At 59.7% G+C, this 17,376-nt stretch overlaps 1 protein-coding gene across 1 annotated transcript; it reads right to left on the bottom strand.

The window, feature by feature from the left end:
* Positions 1-9,744: 9,744 nt before the first annotated feature.
* Positions 9,745-11,082, bottom strand: LOC105184607 (translation initiation factor IF-2-like). The gene is made up of 2 exons (XM_011143501.2): positions 10,823-11,082; positions 9,745-10,585 (listed from the first exon to the last, which is right to left on the bottom strand). The coding sequence occupies exons 1-2, from the start codon at positions 11,080-11,082 to the stop codon at positions 9,745-9,747; spliced, it is 1,101 nt and encodes a 366-aa protein (XP_011141803.2).
* Between the last annotated feature and the right edge of the window lie 6,294 nt (positions 11,083-17,376).

The raw sequence follows: 17,376 nt of genomic DNA, 5'->3' as shown, positions 1-17,376 counted from the left end.
ACCGTTGATATCTCCGCTCCTATTGGGAGTTAAAAGTCGAAATTTATGATGAAAATAGGGCTGAAACAGGACTATATTTTGGCAAAAAAAACAGGCCTGTATCTCTAGTCGTTTAGGAGACATCGAAGGTTAAAGTTTTCCAACTTGTACCATTGGTATCTCCGCTTCTACCGGGAATTGAGAGTCGAAATTTATGGTAGAAGTAGGGCTTTTAAAGGGCTATATTTTGGTGAGAAGTACAGGCCTATATCTCTATCCGTTTAGGAGATATCGAAGGTTAAAGTTTTCCAACTTGTACCGTTGATATCTCCGCTTCTATTGGGTATTTTTTTGTTTTTTTTACGAGGAGGAAATCCATCATGGGTATCCTGACCCTCGGGGAAGGGCCAGGGTTACGTCGGACTCTTAACGGCTAAAACCTCCCCGGATGGCGCTGCGAAGGGACTTGGGCCGGGACCCCGGAGCCGCACATGACTGCTAATCGGGGTCCCGAGTCCAGATAGACTTATCGTCTGTCCCTGAGGGGTAGAGTGGGGGGGGAGGCGAGCCTGAGCTCTCCTCAACCGCCGCTCCACAGGGAGGAAGGTAGAGGCGAGCAAAGGCTCTCCTCAACCACCGTTCCCCCTCCTCCACCCCTCACGCCTCGCCTATGACTGAGAAGGGGGAAACCGGCAAACCCCTGAGCTTCAACCGCCGTTCTCAGTCAGGCGCCGCCAAGTTGTCGTTGTGTGACTGACTGACCCACCGAATCAGTCAGCCACCCTACGTGGGGAGGGTTGTTTGGGACACCGGGAGTCCCCGCCCGGTGCCCCATCCTCCCGCCCGGCGGTTACGGGGGGAAATAATACCCTAGACGCCGGGCGCTCCCACCTCCAGAGGAGGAATGGGAGAGGTCTCTATGACCCCTTCCTGCATGCCCACCCTAATGGTGGGCCTTGCAGAGGGGGGGAGAGGTGTTTTAACCAATAGCGACGCCTTCAGTGTCCTCATATATAGTCCTCCATGACGGCCCAGAGGTAAGGTGGGAAGCCAAAGTGTGTACGCATAGCTTCCACCACCTTACTCCAGGGCAGGGTGTTGAAGGCGTTGGCGATGTCTAACGACACCGCCATCCTGCCCTCCTCCACAATGGCCCCCGAGAGGAGCTTAAGACGCTCGATCGCATCTATTGTCGATCTCCCATCTCGGAAGCCAAACTGGCCGTCACTGAGATCTGGACCCTCCCGGGACATATGTTCCTTGAGGCGGGCTGCGATTATCCTCTCAAAGACTTTGCCCGCCCCGTCAAGGAGACATATGGGTCGGTACGCGGAGGGGGAATCCTCCGGCTTGCCCTCTTTATGGAAGACCACGTTGGCCCTCCCCCAGACTGGAGAGAATTTCCTTTCCCTTAAGGCTCTCGTAAATAAATTTGAGAGCCTTTCACATATATACCCCGAGACCAGGATAAGGACTCGGCCGGAGATGCCATCGGGTTCGGGAGCTTTGTTGCTCTTGACCCCTTTGATGGCCTCGGCCACCTCCTCCTCGGTGACCCCCGGTACCTCCTCCTCTTCTTCGAGGGTAGGGATCCTATACGGGATCACAGGAAACCCCTCCCGAAACGGGAAAAGGGCCCCCATGACCCGCTCGAGGAATGGGGGTCCAGCGTCGCCGTCAGCGGAGGCGTCCATGGTTTGGGTTTTTTCATGACCATCCTGTATGGATGCCCCCACTGGTCCGCGTTCAACGAGAGGAGGAGGGTCTCCCATCCCCTTCCCTTAGCCGCCCCTATCGCTTCCCGGAGTGTAATTACGACTCTGCAAAACTCCATATGGGCGGCCAGAGTGGCCTCGGAGTTCTGGTCCGGATCATTCCGGAGTCTTCTGAAGGTCCGCCTGAGGTGGACCGTCCTCTGCCTTAACTCGGCTATATGGTCGGTCCATCACCAGGCGGACCTTTTTGGGCAGGACCCCACTCTGGGCATGGACTCATTGCACGCGTGTGCAACGATGTCCATAAAGTCCGATACCGCAGAGTCAAGGTCCTGCCCTTCCTCTTGCCGTGGCCAGGTGGCAGCCTCTAGGGATAGTTCTAGAGTTTCCCTATCTAGTCTGCTCAGGGCCCATCTTCCTGGTCTTCATTCTTGCTTTGTGGCCGCAGGCCATTGGGGGTGACGGACAACTCCATTTCGATCAAAAGGTGATCCGATAGGGATTACAGGTCGTCTGCCACCCTCGAGGACCGCATCCGTTTCTAGGCCGCAGAGGTACCCCAAGTGAAGTCTATTATAGATTCCCCTGCGACCCTACAAACGTAAATTTGTTTCCCTCGCTTATCAGATGCAAGTCCAGGTCCGCGGCCCATTCTTCCACTACCTTCCCCGCCTGTCATCCCGCTGAGAACCCCACAATGGCGACTTCGCGTTAAAGTCCCCGGCGATGATGACAGGCCCAGGGAGGTACCGTAATACGATCCTCCCTATATGATCAAGCCTGGACCCATAACTATGTAGGCCCAGGCTCTTTGCTGGGGGAAGGTAGACCCCGACCACAATCAGGGCCCCCCACCTGACCACGACAAAGTGTCTCCCACTTTCCAATATGTCAGCGGGAGGCGACTTCTCATTTGCCTTCCATACTATGGCGACGGAGCCCAATTGGTTCCCAACCCATCTAGGATGGTTTTTGGGGACTTTACAAGGCTCCGCCGCCACTCTTAAGCCCGCACCGCGCTCGGCCATGGTAAGCTCGAAAAGAGAAATCGCCTGCCGAGCGCGGTGTAAGTTTGATTGAAGGAGTCTAGTAGCCATTATTATGACTGAATAATAAGCTTTTCAGCCGGCTCCTCCGCACCTTTGCTCCCACTGTCCGTAACAGGGCGTACCCGTTTCTCCGCTCTTCTCTCCACCTCCATCTCCTCCCCCTCCGGTTGAGCATTGACAGGAGTGGGAGGTTCTGCAGATGGAGGAGGAGGAGAAGGGGATTCCCTTTCCCCTTCCACTTCTTTTTCTACCAAAGGTGGGACTGCAGGTTCAGATGGCGTCGGTGCGGATGCACCAAGTGCCCGCTGTTCCCCTTTTCTTCCTTTCTTGTTTGGCGGGTGACAGGCTGGACCACACATTCTGTGCCCAGAGGGCTGCCCCGCTTCCGCGCATATCTGACATTTGGCAGGAACGGTGCATTCCCCGGCCAGATGGCCCAGCTCACCACATCTATAACAATTCCCTCGCCTGTCAAGATTGCTCTTGCAATTCTGCTGGACATGGCCCCTCTCTAAGCATTTGTAGCATTGGAGGGGCCTTGCGTCCAGCTATTCTACCCTAATCCTGATCCATCCTACAGGTATCTGCCCCTTCTCAGCGACTTTTTTCGCCACCATAAGGGGACATTTTGCCCACAAGGATCTAAATCCAACCGCAGTGGTCCTAATCCTTCCCGTTTGGACCTCCGCAGTTGAACATCCTCCTTCCTTGGCGATGCAATCCGCTGCCTCTTCCTCAGTGGTGGAGACTTCGAAATCTCGGAGCCTATTCTCCCCGAGCTTCCGGGGGCGATTCACCCTCGCCTTACCTTCCAACACTTCCCTCAATTTCGCGGCAAGGAGATCAGCTTTGGTGTCCTTATCTTCTCCGGGGATTTCTAATATCAGGGCCCCCGTGGCACCCTGCCTCGTCCTAATCTTCGTGATCCCCATGTTGTCAATATTTATTTTCTTTTTGGCTTCAGCCAAGACCTCCTTATATTTGCCATCGGTGGTGATTGACACTGCCGCCGTACTTGGGACCTTGCGTCTAGGCTTCCTGGGTTTCTTGTTGTCCGTCCCAGTCGTTCCCATTTCCTTCCCGGATTCAATTCCCTTTTTTCTATCCTCCTCTTTCGTTTTCTCTTGGGCTTTTTGTTGCGTCTCGCAACCTGAGCCCAAGTTTCCTGACCTTCCGTTTCTATTCCTTTTTCCTGGGGAGGGGGTCGGGGTTCCTCAATCAAAGAAGGAGAGACTCGGAGCTGGGGCCACTGTTCCTTCCTCCCCGTTGGTCCCCGTTTCTCCTGTCCAGAAATTGCTGTCTCCTTCTTTCCCTTCCTTGTCTTCCTCTGACTGTTTCCCTCTTGAGCATCATTGTTGGATGTCATTTGGATGGTGCGCTTTATCCTTCTGAGATGCCCATGTCTCCATTGCCTTAAGAACCATGGAGGTTATTCTATCCTCCATGGTTTCTTCTTTAGTTTGCCCTGGCATGGCTATTTTTTCAAGCCTGACCTTGACGTCTAACGAGACAATTTCCCTTACCGTCGGGCCAGGTTTGTTACCTTTCCCGGACACTTCTTCTTTCTTATACTGTACAGGATGGGTTTTACCTTGTTTGATTTGTCCTTTCTGCAGTTCGTCTATGCATCCCACCGGACTCATTTCCTCCTCCTCTAGGTCCGCCGACGGGAGCATGATGCACCTGTTCCTGTACCCAATTGTCCTCTCCTTTTCCCTGACTGGCACTGCGGGCGAGGGAGCTATCGCCGTTGACGACGATGCCCTCTTTATACCGCATTGCTTGTTGTCCTGTAACGGAGGCGGAGAGGGTACTACCATTGATGGCGGTGCCTCCCTTGAACTCCGCACATTCCTTCCTTGCACCGGAGGCGAGGGGGATATCTCCTTTGAAGGAGATGCCTCCTTTATACTTCTGAGTGCCTTCTCCATTTCCTCCATCCTTTTTGTCATTTCACCCTGCATGGTGCGGAGCTGCATGTTCTCTGCTCTCAGCTCCTCCAGGATGTCTTGGTTCTCCCCACATTCACTTGAGGCCATGCACTGTGCCATCAAAGTGGCACCTGCTGCAATTGCCGCCGAGGCGTCCCGAAGCACCTTGACGTGGATGCCATTCAGGTTCTTCGAGCGAAGCGAAAAGACCAGTACCTTTGTTGCTGCCTCCAACTCCGAGGCAGTAATATCCCTGAAAAGGACCTCCTCCATGTGATCCGTAACACGTTGCAATTCTGCTCGGTATTTACGGTAACTGGAGCAATCCTGGAATTCCTTCCTCGGATCTTCCAGGCCCTTCAGTAAAGCCTCCTCCCTCTTCTTCTCCTCAAACATTTTCTTTGAGCTTGAAAGGCTTTCTTTTTTTATGTTGCCCCGTCGTTTCGGGTCTTCCTCGTGGTCTCAGCTTTCTCGTAAAGGCCTCCTCATCTACATCCCCGTCAGATTTTTTGAGAATTTCCCATCTGTCATTCTCCTCAGAGGAGCCATAATCGTCTTCAGAGGAAGACCCATTCCTCCTCTTATTACCGGGCGTACCCGACCTCAGTTTATATTTTGGAGTCTCCGCAACTTCCTTGTCGCATCTGCTGATGCTGCGAAGTCCATCTCGTCTTCCTAGGCGACTCGGACCTGGCTGGTCATCCACGGCCATTTCCACGTCCGTGTCTCCCACCTCCATCCCAGCAGGACCATCGTGGGTCCCCGCTTATCGTGTGTCCATTTGCCTTACCAGGTGATCCGTATCCGTGAGGTCGATTAAGTTAAGGGAATATTCACTCATTTTCGGTTTAAAACCCACAATCCAGTGCGGCTCCATTACCTGGGCATGCACGTATCCCCCGGAAAGGGAGGAGCCTCCGAGTTTCCCCAGAGGAGTAGCATATGGCTCTGACCGATGGAATATGCATCATCGGCACTGGCCTCCCGCCCCCTACACGCACCCTGACCGTCATTTCTGACGGCCAGACCGCTTTCGGGGGACCCATGCCTCCGACAACATGGGGACCGCACTGAACGCCGCCACGCGGGGGCCCCATGGAAGGAGGTAGCTCACCGGTGTCGCACCCCATCGGGAGCGCCTCCCCCATGTCAGCCAGCGTGCCTGCGCCGCCCAAGGGTCCGCTTTAGGGCGATGCGATCGCATTCCCTCGGGCACAGCACACAGGGGTTCCAGCCCCGCCTCGTAATACGTCCGAGCGGCCCGGAACATCCCTCCACCCCCCGAGTACCATGAGAGGTTTCAAACCCTCATGGTGTGCAGACCCGGGTGTGGGTTCCTCCCTCCGCCCGGCCGTGACCGGGACGGATGAGGGAGAGGTCCTCCGGCTGCCGGAGCACCGGCGTGCAATGCCTCCGGGAGTAGGGTCCTCTATGATGGCGCTCGAGGTCTGGACCCAGACCTCGGAATACGTCCGAGCGGCCCGAGACACCCTCCACTCCCTGGGTACCATGGGCAAGCCCCCATGGTGTGCAGACCCGGGTGTGGATTCCTCTTTCCGCCCAGCCGTGGTTGTGACGGATGAGGGAGAGAGGTCTTCCCCTTTTCGGCTGCCGGAGCACCGGCGTGCAATGCTTCCAAGGGTGGGACCTCTCAGAACGTTGTAGGGCACCCCGGCCCGAGCGGCCCGGAGTACCCCTCCGCATCACAGGCACCATAGGGGGAGGATCACCACGGGGTGGAGCCCTGGGTGCGGGTACGTCCCTCCACCTCCGATCCGTACATAACGGATAGATCGGGACAGGTGAGGAGTGGCCCTCTCTCTTCGGCTGCCGGAGCACCGGCGTGCAGTGCCTCAGAGAGAGGGCTCCCCTTCTCGAAGCGAGTGTTGAGGAGGTCACCCCTTTCGGCTGCCAGAGCACCGGCGTGCAATGCCTCTAAGGGTGATAGTCTCCTCCCACTCGCTTCATGACCAGCCTGGTCATAAACCAGGCTGATCGAACAGCCCGGTCGGGTGTTCTTGGTCCAGTCCCTCCGTACAGACCACTCCGGCATGGTAAAACCTGCCAGGGGCCCAAACCCCCGCCGGCACAGCTCTGTACATCATTGGGATCTTTAAGCCCCCCACCACGACAAGGTGGCACCCACGGGGGGGTTCTGTTGGGTATTGAGAGTCGAAATTTATGGTGAATGTAGGGTGTTTACAGGAATATATTTTGGTGAAAAAATCAGGCCTGTATCTCTAGCCGTTTAGAAGATTATTTTTGTTATAGAGGAGGAAATGCCTACGCACACCCTGCAGCCACGCAGAACTGCAGGGTAGTGTGGGACTTGCACCCACTAACACCTCCCCCGGCCTCCACGTAGCTTACGACAGAGGGGTTCGGGAAACAAATATTTTTTTTTATGACGCAGGGGAAACTCATCATGGGTACCCCCCGCCCTCTGGGAGGGGCAAGGGGTTATATGAGACTCTTACTCACTAAAACCCCTGCGGGATGTCTACCAGCCGGACCGAAATGGGGGAGTCAGGGAAACTGCGCCAGCATTCCCTCCCCGACACCCCGGCCCCAGGGCTCCAAGAGAGCCCCACGCTCAAGTAGCGCGCCCTCAAGTCCTTCTCCGCGAAAAGAAGGTCAAGGCGCAGTTACCGGAACGGTACGACACCCGTGTACAGGCGGCGTGCCCACCATCCGGGGCTCCCCTGGGTCCGCATCAGGCCGACCAAGGCCGTGCCTACTTTGCGGACCCGAGGGGCCAGGTTCCTGAAGTGGGGCCCGAATCCCCATTGGCCGTCCAGTGTCAGGCACAGATATTTCATCGTGGGCCCGACACGGACGCGGACTCCATCCACCAGGACTCGGGCCTTTCGCGGCCCCCCTCGACCCCGGCCATCAAACAACATAGCCTGAGCCTTTTGGGGGGGTCACTTTGAGCCCGATGTCATTGATGGTGCTCACTACCGAGTTTAGAGCTGCCTCCACTCGGAGTTTGGCCTCTCACCAGTTCTCCCCCTCGGCTAGCACCAGCGTGTCGTCTGCGTAGCAGACTACGTGGCAGCCGGGGGGGAGCGGAGAGCGCAACAACCGGTCGAACGTGATGTTCCATAGCAGGGGACCCAACACAGACCCCTGCGAAACACCGCGCTCCATTTCCCGCTGGCTTTGGACCCCGCCTCTCCCGGAGTAGGCGAGGTCCCTGCCCCTGAAGTAGGCCGCTAGGATGCGCCGGAGATAGACGGGCACCCCGTGGTACACGAGGGCCCGCCCAATCTCCGGCCAGGGCAAGGTGTTAAACACATTTATCATGTCCAGAGACACCGCGAGTAACACCCCGCCCCCTTCCGCCACGGCAGTATGGGTCAGGTCCCGGACGTGCTGGATCGCGTCCAGCATGGATCGTCCGGGCCTGAACCCGTACTGATTGCCGTGGAGGTCCGGCCCCTCCAGGGACAGATGCTGGACGAGGCGGTCCGCGATGATGCGTTCAAGCATCCTACCTACCTCGTCCAGCAGGCATATCGGCCTGTAGGCCGGCGGCCCACCGGGCGTCTTGCTCTCCTTCGGGAGGAGGACCAACTTGGCCCTCCTCCACTCCTGAGGACAGACTCCCTCTCTGAGCACCCCTCCATCATCTCCCGCGTGGCAGCAGATAGGCTTCCATCGCCGAGGGCGAGAGCCCAGGCGCGGCCAGGAATCCCGTCGGGGCCTGGGGCTTTACCCCTGGCCGCGAGCTTTTTCCTGGCCCTGGTGAACTCCTCTTCCGAGACCCCCAGGTCCTCGTCCCAGTCCCCCTCCTGAAGTTCAGGAATAGAGATCCGGTGGGGGCCCCATTCCGGCCTCGGAAAAAGGGTGTCGAGGAGCCCCCTGATGTCCTGGGGGTCCATGGACTCCGTCGGCGGGGTGCCCACGGGCGTATCTTACCGACAGTCCGTTTGTACGGGCGCCCCTACGGGTCCTCGTCCAAGGAGCTCATTATGCACTCCCAGGCTCCCTCCTTTGCATCGGCGATGGCGGCTTTGAGGGCCTGCCTCGCGCGGAGGTAGCCCTCTTTCGCCCTCCCGGCATCCCCGCCATCGCGCCGGGCTCGAATATGTTCCCTCCTGGCCTGGATGCAGGAGTCGCGGATATCCGCGATCTCCGGCGTCTACCAGTACGCAGCCCGGCGCCGGCGGGGGTGGAACCGCGGCATCGCAAGTCGACGCCACGATGCCCACCACCTCCCTGGCCCCCTCAAGAGGGGGCGGAGGGTCCCACTCACCTGGCTCCCGATCGAGATGCCAGGTGGCCACGAGGACGGCCGCCTTAAACCTATCCGCGTCAAGCCGACCTAGGGCCCATCTCTTGGGGAGGGGAAAGTCCCCCTCCCCAGGGCGGCGGTCCAGCCCCACGCGAGGGGTGGGGAGTCGGAGAGACCACGTCACATATCGATGGTCCGACAGTGACTCGCTCTCCGTCTCCACCACCCACTCCCGGAATAACCGAGCAGCCGAGGGGGAGGCCCACGTCACGTCTATGACCGACTCGCCTCTCCCCCCGGCCGCACGCAGGTGCTGGTGGACCCCGTGTTCATCAACACGAGGCTCAAACCCGCCGCCCAGTCGACCACGGCTTTGCCCCGGGGGTCTCTCTGCCGGGGATCGCAACCCCACTCGTCCGAGTGGGCTTTGAAATCCCCGGCAACGATTAGGGGTCGGGGTAACACCTCCGTACCACGTCCCCGACCCTGTCCAGGACCCTCACTATAGGGGCAAGCTTGCCGCGGCCCTCTCTGTTCCTGTGGTGGGGGAAATAAACCCCCACCACAGTGATGGGCCCATAGTTGGCTGCCACGTACGAGCTCCCTTTCTTCCTTATCTTACAGGGGGAGAGCCCGCTGCGGGGTTGACCACCACGGCCACCAAGCCGCAGTTGCCACCCAGCCAGTTGGGATTACTGGCCGGGATATAGTGCTGCTCGGTGACTATCCCCAGCCCGGCGCCCAGTTACTTTAACCTGTGCACCCACAGGTCTTGGGCCCGGACGCTGCGGCCGAGGTTGGCCTGGGAGACCCGGAGCGTGAAAGCGCGGCCTTCACGCTTCCTCCGGGCGCTCCTCTTTCACTCCCACCGGGGAGACCCCGGGCGACGGCGACGTCACCCCAGTCTCCCCCGCAGGAGCCTCTGCCATTGTGGTGATCGTCTGGTTGGATGTCTCCCGTTGAGGTGCCTCCATGGTAGCATTCCGCTCTGTCACCTCCTCGGGTGCTTCTTCGGAGCCAACTGTCTGAGGGGTCCCTACCTTAGCCTCCCCCTCCTCTCGGAAGTACGAGGGGGTGACGCCAACAGGAGAAGCCGGGGATGGCGCGTCCTCCGACTCCCCTTCTACGGTTGATGGGGGTGGGGTTTTAAGGACCTCCACCCTCCTTACCTTGTCCTTCCTATCCGGGGATGGCGCTGCCTCCTTCTCCTCCTTCTCCTTCGGTCGCTCCTCCGGTGTTGCCGCAGGGGGGGTGGCCTCCAATGCTCCCCACTTCCTTTTCTCCCTCTGCGGCAAGGCTTCCTCCTCCATGGGGGTGGCGGGGTCCATGGTGCGATCCGTTGTCGCCTCCGCCTCCATCCTGACCTCGTCCCTCGTGGGAGAGGAGGCCGGTGTGACCTCCTCCCTTACATTGGCCCCGGTTATCCGCGGAGAGGCCTTCAGGTCCCTCCTATCGTCCTTCTCCGGGGTAGGGGGGACACCCGCCGTCTTCCCTTCAGGGCCAGGTCCGGGCTGCCTCCTTTTCAGGTTGGCCTCCCTCCTCCTCTTCTGCCTGTCCGCTAAGGGTTTGCACGCTGGTCCTCCTATCTTATGGCCAGCTGGCCTGCCCGCTTCGGCGCACACAGGGCAGTGTGCCAAAACCGCCTTACACTCTTTGGCGCGGTGGTCGGGAGTACTGCAGCGTTAACAGTTATCACTGCGGTCGACGACGCTCTTGCACCGCTCGCACACATGGCCCTGTTCCATACAATGGAAACAGCGCCTTGCGAGCGGGCAGTGCCGCCACCCCGGCTCGGGTCCAGCCCACTTGGACCCGCCCCGCGGCAGTGACCTTCGAGGCTGCCGCCAACGGACACCGCACCACTGCCGTGGTCGTTCCCCGCTGGGTGAGTTGCAACTCACCCCCGGAGACCTTCGTGGGTGAGCAGCCCCCAGCGAGAGCCCAGCGGCCATCACGTCTACGGCCCCGACCGTCGCGTCCAGGCCTGTGAGCCGCAAAGCCGCGGTCTTCACAGGTCTCTGGACGCGATAGCCGGGGCCCTTCTGCGCTGCCAGCTTGTCCAGCTCTTCGGCAAGCCGGTCGGCAGTGAGCCCTGCATTGAGGCCAGGCACCTCTGTCAATAAGGCCCCTGTACGGGCCGTACGAATTTTAAGGACCCCTGGAATGCCCATATCTACCCGTTTAATACGGCGCCTGGCCTCCGTCATAAATTCTTTGTAAGAGTCCTTCGGGCAGGTGACTGTGATGGCCGCTGATCTTGGCGGCTTCGGCACCGTTACCACTTTCTTAGGTTCCCTGGCAGGCTGTGGAGGAGGGGGCTTGGGAGCGTTCCTCTACTTCTCCTCCCTCCTCATCCTCTTCTTCTCCTTAGGACCTCTCCAACCCTCGTCCTTGGTCCTCGCCGCGGGTATAGGTTGGGGTCGGTTGGCGGGTGGGTTCTTGGATCCCGCCTGCTGTTGACCACCGTTGGCCCCTTTCCCTTTCCCCGCCTGTTTGACCGTTTGTACGTAGGACATCTGCTTTTCCCGCAGGGGAGGATTGACTGGCCCCGGTTTTGCCGTTTCCGGTCTCCTCCTCGCCTCCTCCTTCCTCGCAGTAGCCCCCGTCTCCGGTCTCTCCTCTCTCTTCACCTTCCTCCTTCTCCTCCTATTCTGGGTGGCAGTCACCCCAACCCTAGGCTTCCGACCTCCCGCTCCCTCCCCTCCCCTCTCTTCCAAGTTGGCTTTCGCCTCTCTGGTTGGGGTGGGAGCGGGATTTGGAGCGGTGGCTCGAGCCATTGTTCCAGGAGACGCCTTCCCAGAATCACTCTCCATCGCAGCCGTCCTCTCCGCTACCTGGGAGTAGTTACTCTCCTGGCCTCTGTACCCAGGTTTTGGACCGCCATCGCCTCGTCCAGTTCTCTTATTACCCCCTTAATCGGGGGTCTCCGGGCTGCCAATGGGGCGGTGGCATGCTCCTTCCCCTTGTCAAAGTCATTATATTGTGTCATATCCAGGTTGCCAGGTTGTCATTATATTGTAGTATATCCCCCTGGACATACTCCTTCTCTTCCGCGGAGGAGTCGGAAGATTCACGGACCGGTGGTCTGACCACCTTCCTTCTCTTCCTCTCCTTAGTCTTCCGCCTGCGTTCCTCCTTTCCCTCAACTTCGGACGCTGAGGAACTGCTGCTACCAGCAGTTGCCTCAGCATATGTCCTGCGCCTCGGGTTGGGCTGAAGTGGGTCCCGCGCAGCGCCGGTGGTCATTTTCACCGCGCTCTGTTCCTCCTCCAGCCTCCGGTTTTCTACCCTTAGTCTTCTATTCTCCTCCCTTATTGCCTCCAATTCTGCTTCGATGCCTGACCTGTCATCGCCCCCTCCATCTTTGGCTGCAATCCTAACAATAAGAGTTTGGAGAATCGCCTCGGAGGCGGCCACAGCGCGATTCATTAGCGACACACAGGTACCCTTCAGGGTCTTCGACCTTCGTGCCACTAGACGGATCGCACCAAGTGCACGGCCCGCCTCCGAGGCTAGTTCTGCTGCCGCGGCTTCACGCAATAACGCCGCAGTACTGGCGTCCTTACAGACCTCCTCAAGTGGGCGCTTGTCCGATAAAGACCGCAGCACCCCCCTATTGAGGAGGTCCATAATATCCTTCTCTAGGGACTTCTCCGTCTCAACCTTTTTCCTCACCGCTTCTGCCTTTCTCTTTTGCCGCAGGCCAACTCCCAACCCCGTGGTGTCTGGCCTTCCGCGCGGGTCCCTTTTTGGGACCAGGATTGGTTCGGGAGACGACTGCTTCCTCGGGGTGGATGTCCTTACCGAGACGACTGAGCTCCCACTCGACACCATCTCTCTCGTCCTGTTCCCGCTATCCCGGGTCCCGACCTTGCCCGACTTGGCCTTGTCCGAGACAGGGCCCGCAGTGACTGTGGTAATGGCCTTGGACCCCCTAGTCCTTCTGGCCTCGTCGCTGGTGCTGGCGACGGCTATATTGGGGACTGAGGAGGTAAACCTCCCCCTTATGTCCCTGACCTTGGACTTTTGCGAGAGAACGACATCGGCAACGATCGTTGGTTTCCCTTTGTTACCGACCGCGCTCGCGACTGCGACTGCGTCCTCTCCCCCGGTGACCTTTGACCTCCCCTCTTACTTGAGAGGGGGCCCGGCCTGTTTTTAACTGGCGTCTTGCCAAAGCTTCTGGTGCCTTCGCCCCGAGCCAAAGTCGCTCCCTCGATGGACAGCTTTTCTTCAGCACAGCGGTCTGTCTCACCTTCCCCCCGGCAGGGGAGGTGCTTCCCGCCTTGTGGCAGTTTCCTTCCCCCGGTGCGTGGCCGCCCCTCTTCCTCCCAAGGGTTCACGGAGCGAACCCTCGGGAGGAGCCAGTGGGGGCCGCTCTTCCGGCTGATCTTCGCCGAGGTTTTCTTTCCTTCGGTGCGCGGCAACCCTTTCTTCTTAGCGCGAGGGCCCGCTAATCTCACTCCCCGGTGGGAGCGGTCTCTCCGGCGCCCGCGCTCGGAGTAGGACCTGGAATAATCCGGATCCTCGTCGGTAGGTGGACCGTAGCTCTCGCTACTGCCACCTGTACACCGACTCCTGCTCCTGGTGGAGCTGATGCTCGACTTTGGCCTGTCGTCGATTGACGACGTGTCGGGGGTCGGGACCATGTCCCAGGCACGACGCTTCACGGTAATCTTTTCGTCACAGGTACCCGTGGTCAATGCCTGACGGCCCGTCGCAAGATGACGACGCGGAGGGAACCGGGACAATATCCCCACCAACGCGCTGGTTTTCGGCTCCGAGATCCGAAACGTTCTTCTCCGTGGTCGTCGTATTTGTATCCATCAAATGTAGGATTGTTACGAGCCCTACTCACTCTGGTTTGAATTCGGGGTTTTCCTTCCCCTAAAAAAGTGTGTGGGGGTCCCAATGGGACTCCCTCAAACCCCCCCTCGGTGAAGAACCGAGGGGGACCCTACAGCACCTGCCCCCCGGGGGGCAGGTCTTCCCTCCCCGTGGCTCCTCCACCGCTGCGTCATGATATCAGCGGTGGGGGTCTCACCCCGGATCGGGGCTATTCCCTCCTAGCGCGAGTGGGGGTGTTCCCTCGAAAGGGGCGGCCCCTCCCACCCGCTTCTACCTGGCCCATGGGTCCCGGCGCCGGGGCCTTTAACACCCCGAGACCACTACCGCACCGGCAGATCCCATGGACCTGGAGTGAGGGAGTGTGTGGGGAGAGCTACTCCTGCTCACATCCCCCCACTCCTCCCATCCCGCCTCCGCTAGGAGAGATGTCGAGGCCTCAACCTCCATAGCTACCTCCGCCTCGAAGACCCCCTCTGACCTAACCGTCGGAGGTGGGTCCGGCTCTCGCGGAACGGCAGTCGTTCGCACTCCCTCCGGTCCTGCCACTTTCTTGGGAGGGGGAGGAGGCTGGATTACCCCAGCATCCTCCTTCCCTATCTCTGCCTCTTTCGGCCCGATTTTTTGGGCCGCCGCTGGGACTGATGCCCCAGGTATTACTTTTGCGGCGGCACCGTGGGCCGGCTGAGGCTGCGCGAGCTCCACGCCCTCAGCGGCAGCCTCAGCCCCCCCACGTGTCGCCTTTTTCCTCCTTCGCCGGTTACGGCGAGGAGGAACCCCCTCTCTCGGTGCAGTCCGGGAGACAGCCTTACATGACCGCCAACCCATACGGTGGGCGGCATACCTCCCCTCATATTGGCAGAGGGTGCACCTCACATCCGAGGTGCACCTCCTGGCCACATGGTCGGCCTCTCCACAACGGAAGCAGCGGCCCCCCAGTCCTACTTCGAACTGATAGGCCGCCGCCATGTGCCCGTACTTGAGGCATTTGTAGCAATGGAGGGGCCGCTCCTACAATACCCCTACCCTCGCCATCGACCACCCGATAGGCAGTCCCCCGGCCGCTATAATCTTCTGGGCCAGTGCTAGCGGGCACCGGACCCAGATCCCGCCCAGCCCTCCGGATGACCTCCTGACTTGACCTGTCTAGAGGTCATCCGGGAGACATCCCGTGTGTTTTTGTATCGCGGCCCTCACCATAATAGGGGTGACCGAGTCATGCAGGTCAACGAGGCGGAGTTCCGTAGGCCTGGCGACCACGGCCAATCCGCATAACGCGTCTTGGAGGTCCCGCGCCAGGCGATCGGCTTTTGCCTTGCCGTCCTGGCCAGGGATCTCCAAGATAACCCCCCCATTCCTGGCGCGTTTTAATTTAAATTGGCCAGGCTGCAGGCCAACCTCCTGTAGGTCGACCTGCTGCCTGGCCTGCACCATTACCTCCTTTATGGAACCCCACGGCAATGCGGTCACAGTCACGACCGGATTGCGCGGGGGGTTCCGTATCTGCGGCCTCTTGGGTGAGGGAGGTCTCTTCTTCGGGACCCCTCCCTCCCTAGCCCTCCCACCCTTGGGAGGCGACGCGACCTTCTTTGTCGTGCCGTCTCCCTTTTTGAGGCCGGGTGGTTTGGGCTTCTACCCAGCCCCCTTCCCTTTTCCCTTACAAGGGACACCGTGGTCCACCCGTCTCGACCCTCCCCCGCGGCCGCCGGCTGCCGCAGAGGGGGGCGAGGGGGGGCGGTCCCGCTACCCGAAGCTGCGGACGCCAGAGAAGGAACTAGCTTCTCCGTCCGCCCTATGCGGGCGGTTTGCGCCTTGAGGCCCCGGACTTGTATCTCCAGAGCCCCAAGGCGTCCATCCGGACCGCTCCCTCGCCAACCTCTCATAGTCCCATAGTGCCTCTTCGATCTCCCCCAGGCACCTATGGGTCCAATTATTTAATGAGGCGAGCGTCTCCCCCTCATAGCCTCTCGTCGTTTTCCTCCCCGGTTCAATCCTAAGGTCGCGGAAGTATCGAACCCCATCGATAGTCTCCGCGGCCAGGGTTTCACCCAGCCATAAAGGCTTCCGCACGGGCGGAAGCCCCCACTGGGCTCTCTTACTCCCCGCTTCGGCACCCCCCTCCCGCGCGTTTCAGAGAGGAGCCCCTCCGGTCGAGGACTCTTCGTCCTCGACCGGCGGGAACTCCTCCCCCGGGAAGTGCCGCTCCCGCAACTGCGAGACGGACAGCTGTTCGGCCCCCCCTCGCGTGTATAGGAAGGTCCACCTCCTTCCTTCCGCGAAGCGAGAGGAGGGAAATGGACCTCACTATCCCCCTTAATTGGGAGGCGGACGTCTCCGCCTTCCGTTTCCTCTTTTTTGGCATTGGAGGCAAGGCTGGTGCCGCAAACGAGTCCAAACGGCTCGCACTCGGCCGCAGCCTGTCCTCTAATGCCTTCGGGCGGTAGCATTTACCAGCGGTGCGCCCGCCTGGCGCGCGCCGCCGAGCCTATTGCAGGATGACGACGGGGGGTGCTGGGACGATACTCCCCAACCCGCCATTCCCCGGCTCCGAGTACCGAGGGTTGTTGCTCCTTTTCTGACATACTCCATAAATGTGGGTGTTTTACGTGCCCCCACAGGCACGGGTTTGATTTCGGAGTTTTCCTTCCCCTAGACCGGCTGCCTTCACTAGGCTAACGAGCCCGCTCTGCCCGCGCTGTAGGAACCTTTGGGCCGCACAGGTGCGACCCTCCAGTTCCTGGTTAAAACCTAGAGGCAACTGCCTATCCAGGATTATTCATCCAAGATATTATGGACGCTCTTAGTCTGGCCCCTCCGTACAGACCACTCCGGCATGGTAGAACCTGCCAGGGGTCGAAACCCCCGCCGGCACAGCTCTGTACATCATCGGGACACGCAAGCTCCCCCACCACGGCAGGGTGGCATCCACGGGGGATAAAAAAGGGGACACTTTTTTGTCCCCTCCCCCACCCGATGACCAGTAACCTGGCAAAATCGACGGCTATCCCTTTCGAAATGGCCCCAATGTTCGACGACTTTTGCCTGACGGATCAAGTCGCCCGCCACCGCGGGTTCCCCGTTACCCACTATCTCCAGCCACCGAACACCAAGGTACTCCCTCCCAGATGGACCACCCCCGAGTGTGTGCTCCAGGCTTCCCGGACACCGAGTGTTATGCCGTTGATTGCATGCAGGGTGTGGGGTATAGTGGACCCCGCCCATCCCGCATGCAACCCAGGCACCATGAGAATCGTGCCGTTAGGCACGTGCCAGCCGAGCTGCTTCCGGATGCGGTATCGTGTGTCCGTATACACCCTTTACAGAACCGGTCGAGGCGCAGGGACGACCAGCTGCGGAAGTCTTCCAGTCCTACAGTAGTGCATCCGTGAGGCTTCATTACCGCCGCCGCAACCACGTTACCACTCCCTTCGGGCCGGACAGCCGGGCACCGGCCTACCGGGCCAGCGGCCTGGCGCCCGTCCGGCCGCCCCTCAGGGCAGGCCGTGGCATCGACTTCCAACGGCAGCATGCCTCCACGACCCGTACATCCGTAACAGCCGGCCGGTACCATTTCGTGAGGGTGAGACTGGGACACCGATGAGTGCATCCCCCAAGTTTCC

Source organism: Harpegnathos saltator, unplaced genomic scaffold, assembly GCF_003227715.2.
Source record: "Harpegnathos saltator strain DR-91 unplaced genomic scaffold, Hsal_v8.6 scaffold35, whole genome shotgun sequence".
NCBI classification, from domain to species: domain Eukaryota; kingdom Metazoa; phylum Arthropoda; class Insecta; order Hymenoptera; family Formicidae; genus Harpegnathos; species Harpegnathos saltator.
The sequence above is the reverse complement of the archived record's forward strand: the minus strand, read 5'-3'. Positions and strand labels throughout refer to the sequence as shown.

Bases quoted from the DNA above. Each gene is read 5' to 3' on its own strand.
- LOC105184607 (XM_011143501.2), bottom strand. From the start codon at position 11,082: ATGGGCATTCCAGGGGTCCTTAAAATTCGTACGGCCCGTACAGGGGCC. The intron at 10,586-10,822 runs GTCTCCGGGGGT...TTAACGCTGCAG, and splicing joins GGGGCTGCTCACCCACGAAG to TACTCCCGACCACCGCGCCA.